The sequence below is a fragment of the Protopterus annectens genome, chromosome 13.part0 (genome assembly GCF_019279795.1).
Source record: "Protopterus annectens isolate FY-2018-M chromosome 13.part0, PAN1.0, whole genome shotgun sequence".
NCBI lineage: Eukaryota > Metazoa > Chordata > Ceratodontiformes > Protopteridae > Protopterus > Protopterus annectens.
In genome coordinates, this window is record NC_056747.1 from 880,262,913 (window position 1) to 880,277,912 (window position 15,000).

At 37.1% G+C, this 15,000-nt stretch overlaps 1 protein-coding gene across 19 annotated transcripts in view; it reads left to right on the forward strand.

The window, feature by feature from the left end:
• The window catches only part of MSI2 (musashi RNA binding protein 2), a 2,403,248-nt gene that overhangs the window by 6,427 nt on the left and 2,381,821 nt on the right, over positions 1 to 15,000 (forward strand). For all 19 annotated transcript variants that reach the window (XM_044054616.1, XM_044054614.1, XM_044054627.1 and 16 more), the window contains exon 5: positions 6,935 to 6,976. In XM_044054616.1, coding sequence (XP_043910551.1) covers positions 6,935 to 6,976 — 42 coding nt within the window. The remainder of the gene's footprint in view (positions 1 to 6,934; positions 6,977 to 15,000) is intronic.

The following is a 15,000-nucleotide window of genomic DNA, read 5'->3' on the forward strand; positions in this document are numbered from 1 at the left end:
GTGTGTGTGTGTGTGTGTGTGTGTGTGTGTGTAAAATCATATATTTACATAGTACACACACCTACATCATGTGTAATGGTAAATCATTATGTATATATGCAAGAACTGCAGTGAATAAATACTGCTTTCATTGTTTCCTACAAGCGTTCTTTAATTTTTACACCTCCACTCATTTTGATTTTCTAACACTGCATCTCAGATGTATTTTGGCTGCAGACCTCCATATGATGTCACAAGCTGCTGTTTATTGATCACTGTTGGTTGCCATGGTTTAATGAGCTGGAGATAATGACATCACATGCAGAGAAGTAGGGACAGCCACTGCTTGTGTTTCCATTCTGATTTTTTTTGACAACATTATGTAAAATTTAGAAAAAATGGATTTAAGACCATAAGAAGAAATTGTACATTATTAGAAATCATATTTCAGATGTTTAAAATTTCAACTATTTTCCTATTTGTAAATAGAAATGGAAGGAGTTGTGGTGTTTTCAGTTTTAGCAGAATTTCATTCAGTAACTGACCGTCTCAAAAGACTGTTTATTTTGGGGAAATTTGTACTCCCAACTTTTGCTCAAAAGTGTGCATGTGTTGGAGATGTGTGCTGGCATATTAAATGCCTTGTAGATGTGGAGACAGCTAATATACAGGCTGTGTTCTAGTTGGCGGAGTCTTCTGGTTATCTTGAGAGTAAGAAGACTGTCTGTGCATCTTTTTAGACTGTTCTTGTAAAAAGTTGCAGCTTTTCAGTTAAACATCCTCTGCTGTTGCTTTGAAGTGGTGTTAGACAGATGATATCCTTACACATTTGAGAACATTCACTTCCCTGTTAAAATTTGAAGTGTGCAAGTATATTCCCGTGATATACTTGTTAAAAGAAAACTTAGCCTGGTTTTCCACTATAGGTTTTGAAAACTCCTCTGTCTTTTTGGATTTGAGTAGAAAGTTTTAGGACTGCCTCTTTTTCACATGTCCTTTTCAGATGTCCATTGTTGGATATTGTTTAATGAAATGTGAGACCTCCCCAACAACTGGCATTATTTTCACCTCATTTCCACAGTTAAATGTCTCCATTACACAGTTTTGGTTGTTACTGTTTTATGTCATATATGCAAGGTGTCAGGTGCAGTGTCATAGTCTAATGGAATATTAGAGAATGTTAGAAAATATGTATTTTTTTCCTAATAAAATATCTAATAATTTTTCTTATTTTTTTAGCAGGGGAACAGCTGCCCAAATTAGGGCTCCCTAGTCTGGACTGCCTGTTTCAATTTATAGGTGGTTGCACCACACACACACACACACATAAACGCACAAAGAGCTTACATTGATAAGTATGTGAATAAATACATAGTTTGTATCCATACATTTGTTTTCTGTCTTTAATAAAAAAAAAACTGGGTTAGAACTGACTTGCAGTGTTTATTTTTCAGTGTATTCTGTTCTGTAGTGGAACATATCATAATACATTTAGAAGTTATACAAGGTAATGTAGTCATGTCCTTTTAAATCAGCAGTTTTGAAGAGGTATGTTTAAGCATAAAATCCACACCTGTTGCAGTTCCCTGGTACCGCAATAATTGGACCATTTTTATTTATTTTTTGGTATTTGTAGCTGATGTAAAGAATGGTAGAAACTAGACTTTTAGTGTAGATGATGTAATATCTGTGATTTGTGGGTGTCGTGGGTTTTCAGAAATTTAAATTATTTTCAGCATGATTTATATAACTAAACCAAAAGGTGCATTTCTCAAGCATTTTGAACAATGTTTCCTACTGGACTGCTTAACACTTGCTTTTTGGTTACATTTACAAACCTAGATTTTTTTTGTTTTTGTTTTATTTACTATTTTAATTATGCATATTTACATTTTGATTGCTAAGAAATGAACTTGCAGCATTTAATTTGTTTTATTGCAAAACAGAATGCTGATGAGAGTGCCTGAATCTGAATCATTTGTAACTGCTGATGCAGCTTGCAGAAAACAAATGCAGATAAGATGTTTATTCTAGCAAACATGCTGATGGATTTCAGGCCTGAAAAGAGTTTAATAATGGCATAGTACTGTACTATTCCTTTTCCTGACAATAAAGGAAAGCTTCTTTAGCTGGTGTTCTGCAGCCTACAGGTACTTGGCTTCATTACGTATATGTGGACGGCATACAATAACTGCTTTTGGTGTTTAATTGTGACCTACATTGATCACTTTGGCTGGCATGAGTTTGGTTCTAGTCTGTTTGGAAATGGGCAAACACAGTAGTCCTTTCAGTCCATTTTGTTACCAAGCATGAAAATAGTTGTAGTATCTTAAGACAAGTGATGCCATAAGATGTATTTTATCGGTTTTCCAAATCTGTACTGTTTGCAGTTCACTTGCGTGTAGTCTAGATTTTATGTCCGCTATAGCACGGAGGTCTAATTTATCTGATTTTTTTTTTTTTTTTTTTTTCAAAGATTGTTCACTGACCAATTAAAAGCAGTTTGCTGTAACCCTTTCAGTAGTCTGCAATTACGTTGACTAGGAAACGTTTTGATGGAAATCCTTATGTCATGGTAGTGTCTGCTGTTCCTTTACCCTGTTTTTGTTGTGAAAGTCCTAAAGTGATTTTAAATTCTTTTTCCCAGTCTGTTTTTTATTTCTTGATAGCAAGAAAATGTAATGTTTTATCTGGCTTAAGCATTGTTTTTATTAGCATGTAGGCATGACTAGCTTTCCTTTGTTTATGTGCTTTTTGCTAACCTTGCTTTTTTAAGCAGATCATAGCTGCATTGTGTGTTAGTTTAAATATATGTCATATTTATTTGCCACTAACTTTTAAGTTTACATTTTGATGGGCAGAGATTTTGACCCTTGGTGGCGAGAGGCATCTGTCTTCTTGTGGTGGTGGCGTCAAATTTTAGTAGTATTGAGGGAGAAAATGTCATATCTGGTGCTTTTTCAGTTTGAAGCTGTTGAAGGAGATATAGTGCCGAGGCCTTAACAGAACTGGTAACGGACCGAAAAAAAAGACAAGATTACAACTTTGTCCTTTACCAGTTGTGTTAAGATTGCTAAACAAAATCTAAATCAATTTGTTTTTTTTTTAACTGGGAATATCTGCAGACATGAGAGCTCACATTTTCATAATTAGTTTCAGAGCAGAAATAATAAGGTGATTTTCTGAATGTTGCATAACCGTCTAAGCAAGGAGAGATGAGGTTCAAATCCAGTCTCCCTTACTTCTTGCCAGACAATTTGCTGTTGCAGTGATCTTAAATGAAAACACTGCTGAATGGAGTGAAGTAGCCAAGTTTTTCTTTTTAAACAGTAGAAGATAATTCTAGGGTATGTAGTGTACATTACTTTTTTTCTGTCTGTCTTTAAGCCTGTGCATATTCCATTCTGAGGATTACCAGTTACAGCCGTTTGTCTTACAAAGTAGTACTGTTTATGATGTTGACCCTACTATAAAGACAATAAGTCTTGATGTTCTGTGTATATGCTGTGTACAAGTATTGTCTTTTATTGATGTACTCATGTGTATATACTCATGTGTATATACATTGTACTGTACACATGTGGCACGCTGTTCCAGCATTAGCATGGCTGCCTCACACAGCCTGGTTCCTGATTGGACTGCCTTCTGTGCAGAGTGTGCATGTTCTCCCTAAGCCTGCTTAGGTTTTCACAGGGGAGGCTCTTATTTTCTGTGACAACCCAGCGGTTAGGTGAATTGATAATGCTCAGATTGCCCCTAGATGACTGAAGAAGTGTATGCGTGTAATTTTGCCTTTTATGCTTTGGAGTGGTATTCTCTGACTTAATGAAAGTATGTTAGCAGAGAATGAGGTAGAAATATCTACAGGGAATAATAACAAAAAAGGTAATAACATAATGCATGTACTTGTGTGCATAAGTATGTAAACAACTTTGTATGTTTTACAGGTGGGAGAATGTGTAGTTTTCTGTAAGCTTTGCACTTGCAAACATACGTAGTGCATTTAGTTTTATGAAACAGTAAAATCTTGTCTGGGTAGATGGATTCTTGATAGAACAATGATTTAAACAAAAAAAAAAAAAAAAACACAAATTCCACAATATTGCAAAACTGAGTGAAAATACCAAACAGTGAAAAATCTGCTGCCTCAAAACTACCAGAACCGAAAGTACAACTACATATGCAAAAAAAAAAAAAAGTAAATTTCACAGATGGCATCCCTCTGCGCACCTCTGTGGGTGGCTTCATACCCTGACACATTTACTAACTCCATGGTTACATAACTGTGGGGCAAGAGCAACTACCCTTCAAGGGCTAATCCCATATGCTTTAACCTTGTAATGTGACAGTCCTGACCATCCCATAGTTTGCACTTCCGTAGTGTTATAGACTATGCCGTTGTGATTTTTATGCCATACTGCCAGGTTAGATCAATTCACTATGCCAAAAAAGAAAATTAGTACTATTTTCAGGAGCACACTAGCATTTTAGGCAGTAATATTGTGGAGTTATGTTGGTTTCATTTTAGAGTGTAGATTGTAGTGTGAGGCACTGGCAGTGGCTGTATGTTACGTTTCCCTCTAAACTAGTATGTGCTGGACAGAACAACATACATTTTTATTGACTTTTTCATTTTGTTACCCAGGAAGTACTAAGTGGAGTCAGACACAACATACTGATTTTATTGATTTATTAGTTTTTTTCTTTTGTTAGACAGCTAGTCCCAATGGGACTCATAATCGCACAGTACAAGTGATGCAGTAGGTAATGGCCCAGTACCTTAAACACTGATAAATAAAGTTTATGTGAGTCACCATATTTTGGTTATTGGTGTTTACCTTTTCTTACCGTGCTTGAAAATGTGCACATATTTACATACGGTCCATTAGAAATGTTTTTGTGCATTATCTGTTATTTTGGTATTTTCAGATATTACCAGCTACCCTCTGTCCCTAGGTGTATACATTCTTGGAGGTAATACTTTGTGTCACATTTTATCTTATAGCAGCTGCTCTTAAAAGCTTTGAATCAGTTAAACTTTGCAAAGTCAGCTGTGATGATGTCAGCGGTCTTTCACCTGTCTTGAAGATATAGAAGGGGTCTGCCAGATTTACAGCAGCCCATATGAAGTTGTAGTAGGTGAACTTGGGTAGTTATTTACTGGTTCTGGAATGTGGAAGGCTAGATGGCTCCATGCCTGCAATCATGCAGACATGTCAAAATGGTTCCGTTGTTCTTGTGTCTTGTTTAGTAATTGCAAATCAATATTCCAGCTACTGTGTTTTGTGCCACAGCACTTCTTATAAGGGATTGATGCTTTTCTTGAGGTGGGAACCTTGAAAGTGGACAGAGCAGTCTTCATGAGAGTGGTAAGGGTTCGACTGGTCCTAAAGGATATGCTTCTTGCAGCACAGTATTTTGTTAGCATCGCTGGCTGCAGTGGGCCAGGAGCTGGAATAGCTGTGCCCTAGTATGAGAATGACCCCATTATGTTTCTCCGTTTTCATAAGTGCCGAAGGTTGGTTAAGACTGCTGTGACAAGGAGGCTACCTATACCACCTCTTTTTTATCTTGCATCAATATTTATCCTCTCTTAGAATAGTGTTCAGCTCTTTTTTTCTTTCTTTCTATTTTCATTTTAACCCCACCCCTTTAGTTAAGAATAGTATTTGGTTTGGAATAGCTGAAGCACATCTGTTGTCAGTATGCAGTCACCTTATGTTTATCGGCAAAGGGGCTGACTAGAATTTGTGTCATCTGCCTGATGCCTGCAAGTTGGCCAAGGGATCCTTGCAGGATGCCACTTCTTCAGAGAGGATTTCTTTAATTATCACCTTCTGTGTAGCGAATAGGTTAACCAGGCCTGTGACACTCCACCACTAATTATCTGTGTTCAAAGCGCAGTACTAGGTCAGGGTGCAGTCCATCAACTATGCCTGCTTTCCTTCTCCTAGGGTGTGTGTTGGGGGGGGGTAGATTTGTGCTCCAAAGGGGCATCTTATTCAATAGAACGCAGCTGAAGCTGGATGCTTGAGGTTCTTGTATAAATGAGGTCTGTTCTCTTCTCCCGAGCTTATTATTTAGTCAGCTTGAGAAGGCACTGTAAGGAGACTTGCAATTGTAGTAGTGCTTAAGCAGGTAAAAATGCACACCATGATACGGTCCAACCCCACTGTTTCTGTCTCTTATAGCATGGGGGGGGGTAAAAGAGAGGGTTTTAAAGGTGACCGTGATTAGCTGAATGAGGCCTAGGGCCCTACAGAAAATTGGAAGACAAAAAGTTAACAAAAATGTCATTACTATTTGTCTGGTTCAAGGCTACTTTCTCGACCATCTTGTGCAGAAGAGCCAGCCACCAGCGGCTGTTGACTCATTCAGCAGGACCCTCTTTTGGAAGGAAGTTTGTGTTAAAATACTCTGTTTTTTTTTTTTTTCATCTTTCATTTTTACTCATTATCTCATCGTGTCTGTTTCGGTTTGTAGAGTGCAACATAAAAAAACACAGGGCAATATGGCTGATGATTTATATAATGCATGTCTGATAACCAGCTTGTATTTGTTCAGCAAACAGTTCATTTTAGCATAAGGTTTAGGATTGTAGGCATATAAAAAGCATGATAGTTTTTCCACATAAAAGTAAAAGAGGATGGTTGCTAAATGGATAATAAATGCAAAATGCCATTATTATTATTGTTGTTATTATTATTTTATTGTTGTTGTAAAGGTTGTTTTGATTTTAGCATCCTAATGTATGGAACAAAATTAGTAACCTAGTGAGTGTTTCTCACTGTATATGTAGTAACTTATTTTTACCAGTTTGACAGAATATTTAATTTGCTCAAGATAGTGCTGACTAACATCTGTGCCTGAAAAATGAAAGTTTAATTTCCATGACCTGTAGCTGTGATACAACTGTATTTATTACCCTTATTTTTTATTTTGCTTTCTTTTACAGATTGACCCTAAAGTTGCATTTCCCCGACGAGCACAGCCCAAGGTAAGTAGTCAGATCAGTATTGGGATTTTAAGATATACACAAAGCCATTGTTACTAGGCGGTTCAGGTTTCAAATGGGGAATTTGGCAGTGAAAGCTTTCAGAGCTGGAGCACAAGACTGGAGGGTCTCGACATATGGCTGTGAAACTACGGAAAGAGCTTACTTTGCGAGTTTAACCCTTTCTTTGCAAATAATGATTTAACACTGAGTATATAACTGGCTGTTGGCATCCACAGATTCATGCATGTCATTATAAACAAATACATTGTTTTTCCTAAAGGTGTGATATGCAGTTGTACAGTATTTGATGTATTTATTTGTTTGGTTCAAATTTGGTTTATTTGGGTGACCTTGCTAGATCTGAGAAGGATTGAAATGTTGACCCTTTTCTGCTGTTACACAGGCCTTTTCTTTCAATTAATCCATTCGCATGATAAAACCTGCTAACAATCTGGGCCATTTTGTGAACCATGGTATATATCTGTATCAGAAACACTGCAGGCTGGTGATGTTAGTTTAGCCTTGCCCACAGGCGTTTTACTATTAAGATTTATCGAATTCTACTTGATAAAAAAGGGTTTGCTTATTATTTTGTACTAAGTAGGGAGGACTTTTCCAAGGATCTTGTAAATGTAGACTTGCCATAGCTGGATTATGGCTTCAAGACAGCTTTTTCAAAGTGTAAACAGTGGTCTTGAGCAAGCTAAAAGCTAAATCTCTTTGGTATTTAATAGTTTGTTTACATTTTCTGTCAGGGTTACTGGTACACCCACCTGTATCATTTGATAAATATTTTAGCAATATTGCTTCTGTGTTAAAATGTGAATGTGTTGCTTTATGTTTTGCTGACAAAAAGTATTCAAGTGAAAATGCGGAGAATACTGATAAGATTGACGGTGGCAATAGTTCTCGTCTGTTTGTTTATGGCACTGTTTGTTTATTGCTGGGGTCAGATAGGTGTTCTGATTAAAACGTCATAGAGCTGGCTTGCATAAATTACAATGTAATCGCAGTTCTGTTGTAGTTCTGATCAACAGTCTAATAATTACATGCAAGCTTCTTTTTTGGAGTTCTTTTTTTTTTTTTTTTTTCTGAGCAGTAATTTTCATGATTGCAGGTATGTTTGTGACTTGTTTGGAAATTACATTGTTTAAGTATGCTTTATTTAGTTTAAATTCAAACTGATGTTTGTTTGCAGTGAATGCATTCATATGTGGCCGGTAACATTGTGCAAGGAGTGCAGTGTGCCTTTTGGATTGATCTTTCTCTTGGATAAGAGGTTTAGGCCTCAGTATGATGTATTTCTGGGCTTTTCAGATGATTAATTGGCACTTCTATTCTATCAGGGTAAACTAGTGGGGGTAAAGAGCATGTGGGGATAAAGAGCACTACCTTTTAACTGTTTCTATTTTAGAACATCATGTTGTGCAAATGCAATAAAACTTAACAGTTGAATACTGCTAAATTATGGATTTTGGGAGCCCAAGCAGTTCATTTATCTATCACAGCAGTAGTTAGCAAAGAGCATTCAGATTAAAGTTGTGCATTTAGTAGCTGCAGTAGACATTGGCATTGTGAGATTAATGACATTTGAATTAATGAAATCTGTTATAAAAACAGTTTGAAAGATGAAGGCTTCTCCATATTTTCAATGAAACATTTTTTATATTTTGTGAAGAACTTGTTAAAAGACCGAGCTTTAGCCATGGCAGGTGGTAGTGGGGAATTCCCCTGATGTTTCATATTGTGGCATGTGGGAAATGTATTTTAGACTCTGTCGTTCAGCATATCCCTATATACTCTTATTAGTTGGTGTAAATGAGTTAAACGAATAATTATCGGATTTCTGTACAGCAGCTGTCTGTGTCCAACCTTCATCACATTATTTAGTTATCAGTGCAGTCTCAGTTTTTGTGAACATACAGTTCTGTGGTTGTGAAACATTTAAGATTAGTTGATCTGTATTAAACAAGTTAGGGAGTTACTAAAGTGTATCCATTTTGAAGTACATTTGTTTCTTTTAGAAAATGGATAATTCAGAGAACATTGAAAGCAACTATTTTTATGCACTATGACATGAATGGATAATTTGTTTTTGTAGTTGTTTTCTTTGCTCATGCCACTTTAAGAGCTGCATTGTCTTTCTTTTGTTCAACTGTTGCTCGTAACAATCCTGACTTTTTTTTTTTTAAGCCTTTTTGTCATCATTGTGAGACTTTCACGTTTTGTCACATTATATACAGTATACTGGAGTTTAAACCTGGGACTTTGTTGAAAACCGGTTTAGTGAGGCAGGCCGTTCATACATGTTATTGGGTAATATATGCAAATTTCTACCTCAGTAGTATTTTCTTCCAGGAGTTAATGTTACCTCACAGTGAACTTGTGATATCTAGCATTTCCCATCTACTTTTTCCCAGTGTCTTGTGAATTGGGAAAGAAATCCGGATTCCTTTAATGTAAATCTGACTATCCTCATGCTGAAATAAACATTCACTGTGATGGATTCTTGCATTCTGTTTATTGTATATGTCATTACACTTTTGTTATGCAGATGAACAGCATTGTTCTAGGATGATTGCTGAAGAATCGCTGAAAATATTTAAGTAACTTTTGTAAAAACAAATCTAAAAGTAGTTTGGGTTTGTTCTGATGAATTTTACTAAAATGTGTTATTTTTGTTTTTCATTGAATATTTTAATTTACTGAAGAATCTAGATTGTTAACATTTCAAATTAAACATTTTGAAAATGCTTTCAGTTTAAAAAAAGAGTGAAAAGAAAACTAGCAGCTAAGTTGTTTTCTTGCATTTCTGACAGGCGTGTTTTATTAGCAGGAATGTTTTATTAAGCACAACTTTGATCGACTGCACTGTTGTGACAGTTCATAAAATTTCTACAGCTGCCTGGTATATGTTGCTAAATCTTCCATGTTCCTCCTTTGCTAGATGAAGGGAGGATTGAGGTGTGCATCTCAAATAACTGATTTTTATTTTTGTGGCCAGTGTGCTTTCTGTTTTGGGTCCCTAAGACACCTTTCTGAACCTTTTATGTAAGCATTCATGTATGTTGAAACAGGGGCATAGTAGTTTTTGTGTATTCGTTTTTCTGAAGTGGAAATACACAAACCATGATGATTCTTGCCTAATAAAAGAATCATTTGTAAAGTTCAATTTCTTCAATGATAGAATACATATATTGCAAATGAAACATTGAACACATTTCAACAGGTCTTTGCTTCAAGTAACATTTTTGTAGGTTTATCAGCTGTGTGAAGGCTTAAGGCGGTTTAGCGTGGGGGAAGTTGCTTGTTTTGCTCTTGGTCCTAGAGTATGGAGCTGACATAATGAGATTCCAGACTGAGGTATTGAGGTGCTTTGTGTTTATAGTGTGAGAAAAACCTGTATTTATTCACATGGAAGGATGCAAACAGTAGGTAGCTGTCAGATTATGTCACTGGATGCATTGAGACAAAACACCTTTGTGCTGTGTATGTTTAATTTTGTAAGTTTCAGGGTGGTTTTTAAAGCATCTCCTTTCAGGTTAGCTTTCTGATGAACGTTCAGTATCAGCTTCCACTTGCATAGTAATCCCTGTTGCACTTTATGGTGACAAGTACCTTCATTAGCCTCAAAAAAAGGCAAACGATTTTGGGAATAATGACTGAACTTGTTTAGGCAACTTTCCATATAAACTATCTGGTAACCCTCTGTCAAGTGTATATAGCGCTGATTATAGCCATTTAACATACTTCCTGCTGATGTAGCTGTCTGACACTATGTAAAAAGTACACTTATGACAGTTTTCTTTTCATTAGACAGACTGGCAAAATTGTTAAGCTCGACTGTGTGATTTCTGAAGCTTTTAAAGTTTAATGTTGAAGGCTCCATAGCTTACAGTATGGTCGTAGTATGTCATGGCATTTTAGTGTATCCTTTATTTTGTGGTTGCTTTGGATCGGCCTGGCTATTGGAGCCCCCTTTTCCCATGGACCTTGCAATATTCTTTTTGTGACTTCTGATTAGTATTCAGATATTTGTCTGTGGTTTCTTGCTTCATTTTGCAAGTGACTTGCTGATGGACTCCCCAATAGTCAGGACACACACACTTTTCTTTGCTATTCCTACTGCTTGTTGGCGTTATTTAGTTAAGAGTTACGTATACAGGCAACCAAAAAGCTGAACAAGTTGTTTCACAGTCCAAAGTTATATTTTAGTGCAGAGGGACAAGAAAATGGTATGTGAAGATGGTAACACCTTTGAAAAACAACTAAAATGATTTGTTTTTGCATATGCAAAGTGATTTGTATACGAGTACAATGCTGGTGAAGTGCTTAGCATTGCTACCTCTCGGTGCTTAGTTTCTGGTTTAGATCCTGGCTGGGTGCCTCTGCATGTAGTTTGCGCATTCTTCCTGTTTTGTCAGAGTCTCTAGTTTCTTCTGCCCAACAAATTCCATTCAGAGAGATGAATAGGGAAGTCTTCAGATTGTGTGTGTGTGTGTGTGTGTGTGTATATATATATATATATATATATATATATATATATATATATATATATATATATATATATATATATATATATATATATATATATATACTTTCGGCTTTTCCCGGTTAGGGGTCGCCACAGTGTCCATTTCACCTACAGCATGTCTTTGGGATGTGAGAGGAAACCGGAGCACCTGGAGGAAACCCACGTGACCACAGGGAGGACATGCAGAGTTTGCACAGAAGGCACCCCAGCTGAGGATCGAACTGGAGAACCTCTTGCTGTGAGGTGTGTGCGTGTGTGTGTATGTATATGTATATATATATATATATATATATATATATATATATATAATGTATAAAATGTGTAAATGTTATCCAATTATATGCCCTGTAAATGGTTGAGAATAAGGAATGCAAGTAGCATGTAATCATAACATTTTCTCAGCTTCATCTTATTTTACCTGACCACGCTGGTGCAGTATTGGCTGAAGGATTGTTATGGGCCTTCTTTGTTTATACTCAAGTGAACATTCACTGCCACTTGAGCCCTCAGCTCTTCCACCTTGTTATGCAAAGTGATTGATTGGTAGTCTTACCTTGATTTCTCACACTGTAGAAGGTGAGCATAAGTACCAGTCCAGGTTCTTCTTCCTGTTCCTCTGGTGAGCTTGGTAACACCTGTCATAAATTACTGAGATAGTCAACTGCTGTGGCACATTTCTTGACCGATCTCGCATGACAAGTGGTTTCCTTTGGTTCTGTACTCATTCTTGGGAAGCTTTGATGCAGGTCAGCTATGAATGTTCATGTCTCATTTAATCAGTATGCAGTAATTCAGACTCGGGACATCTTATATTTTGGGATATCACTACTCAATACTCGCACTCTCAAGGCATGCCTCTCGACTGTCCAGATTTTCACAGAATGTCCAGATTTCTGCCTCCTATTTTTTGGTCCGTTCGTCCTAAAAAAAATTTTTTTCTCAAAATCACTGAAGATTGAAGTCACTAAATGATGTACATTTCAGTTTTAGACTTCATGTTGTTCAGAAAATGCATGCTAACATGTTATCCTGTGATTTCTAGCAACTTTCTAAGTTTGCAAGTGCAATATTTAAAATTTGTGCCTATTTTTGAGCCTGTCCCCCCCATTATTTTATGTTTTGTTCAGATCTCTTACATTGAGGTTGAGAGGTATGTAACCTGACACAATGAAATCTCAAGTCTCATCATAAAAGTCATAGGTGACATAAAGGTAAAAGTGTATTCTCATTTAGGGTTAAATATAAAAACATACTTTAGTAGATGGGGACTGGTGGTGGTGCAGCGGTAGCGTTGTCCCGTTCGATTCTCAGCTAGAGCGTCTTCTGTGTGGAGACATGCTTGAATGGGCGTACCTTTGTTGAAGGTTGTGCATCGGGGCTGGCAACTCGGCATGTAAAAATCTACTGCCAATCATTAGCGGACCGGAGTTCCGCTGTGGCGACCCCATAACCGGGAACAGCCGAAAGATACAACAACGTCTTTCTTCCCCATTTTACAGTTATTATGATTGACTTATTACTGGATCGATAGTCGTTATATGCAGCTGCTATTTTGTTGCTTTTCAAGTCTGTGCTAATATTTTCTGGAAGGGCATCACATGAGGATATGATGGAAATAGTGTGGTATATTGAAAATTTTCAAAAAGTAGTGTACTTTACAAACATGCCTAATAAATATATAACGAGAGTGCAGTAAACACATGTTGATAACACAGTGAAACATTTTAAAGCAAGCAAACAGTACATCCCACAACCTCTCTGGAGACTGCTGAAGCAGTTGAATTAAAGAGAAAGTGATAAAACAATGAAGTAAAAAAAAAAAACTTGGCAGTTCACTAAGGAATGATGGAAGGATATATCCGATTCATTAGAATACTGGAATCTGGAAAGCAAATTTAATCAGAAATTATTTGAAAGAAAAAACCTATTCAGGCAGATTTCCAATCATTGATGTTCTTTTTTTAATTATAAGAATGTTTATCAGCATTTAGGCATTTTAAGGCAGCAGAAGTAAATTTGGAAGGGGATATTAGGCAGTGCAGTGTCGTGAGTAGTGACACTGAACTTTGTAAATGCAGGTTAAGCAGTGTCTGGTCATCTTTATAAGTTGAATGTGCTAGTTACACCAGCACAACGTGTAGCTGAAGTTTGCGTTCGTGCTACAGAGCAGTGGTGGTGGTGAGGAGAGCCCAGCTCTGGGACTGGAAGAATGTGTACTGAGTGACTTGGCTGTAAAGGAGTGCTGACAACTTGGGCTGTACATTTCTTACAGCTCTGACCAAGGAGAGAGAGGTCTGGAAGAGATGGAACTAACAGAATCTGTATGCATTTTGGTACAGCCACATACACTGGTTTATTTAGATATTAATTCATCCTGTCTGCTGAGCAGTCTAGTCTGTCTCGGTGCTACACTGACCTATTCATTACTGTCCCAGCTAGTTGTAGCCACTGTTGTTACTAGGTCGAGAATTCAGAGGTGGTGGGCTATTGTTCTCTGCAGAATTTTCCTTAGTTCTCTAATCTCAACTTCTGTGTCACTTGTAAGTTCAGGGTTGCTTGTTCAAGCAACTGGTTGTCCGCAGAGGTGGTCTGCCATCTAGAAAGATGATAATTTCACTGGGTCCCCAAATGTGTAGCATAGAACCTCACAGAGTTAACATGTGGACCAGAAATACACACATACCTTTTACAAATGCTTGGGACAGGAGAATGACCATTGATGTTGCTTTCCTATTTCATTCCTCCGGCTCCTTTTAATGTCCAGGCAGCTAACCAACTCTCTGTGCCACACAGCCTGGTGCAGACTCTGTTTTGTGAAGAAAGGACAGCAGGATAGCTTGCTGCATGGATTTGAGAGGCTTTATCTTGGTTGTGGGTCAGCACCGACCTCTTGTCTTGCCAGTAGTCCCACCAAAATGGCTCCTTGTGTATGCTCGCTTCTGTCTTTCTCATTTGAGAATGAGAAAGAAGTCATGGGGTAAAGCATGCAGTTAAAAAAATGAGCCCTCTGTATAAATGATATGGGAAGAAGAATATTAAAAAAGATGTGAAAGTGTAACATTTTATTCTGGAAATCTGTGATGTCATAGTCATTAATTGTGATTTCTCTACATACTATCTGTTGAACCTTGTAGGTACCTTTTACCATCAATGTTTTCAGTTTTATTATTATTATTATTATTATTATCTGCTGCTCCTTCCATTTTTATCTGTCTTTGGAGTCTAATGCCAATCTCCATGTTCAAGGTTTAAAAAAGTTGAAAAATTCACCATCTTATAAAAATGGCATGCCACCCTTTGTTTCTCACCTGCGCATTCCTAGGTTATTAATGATCCAGTCTGAAAAGACTGCATTCAGTGTTATGTGCTGTCTTTTCACCTTGATTATCACTCTGCTAAGTCACAGACCATCCTAGCTTCCCCTGTTCTTTTTATTTCCTAATCTCTGCTTTTCACATTTCTCATTTTAGCAAGCCTATTTCATGGGAAT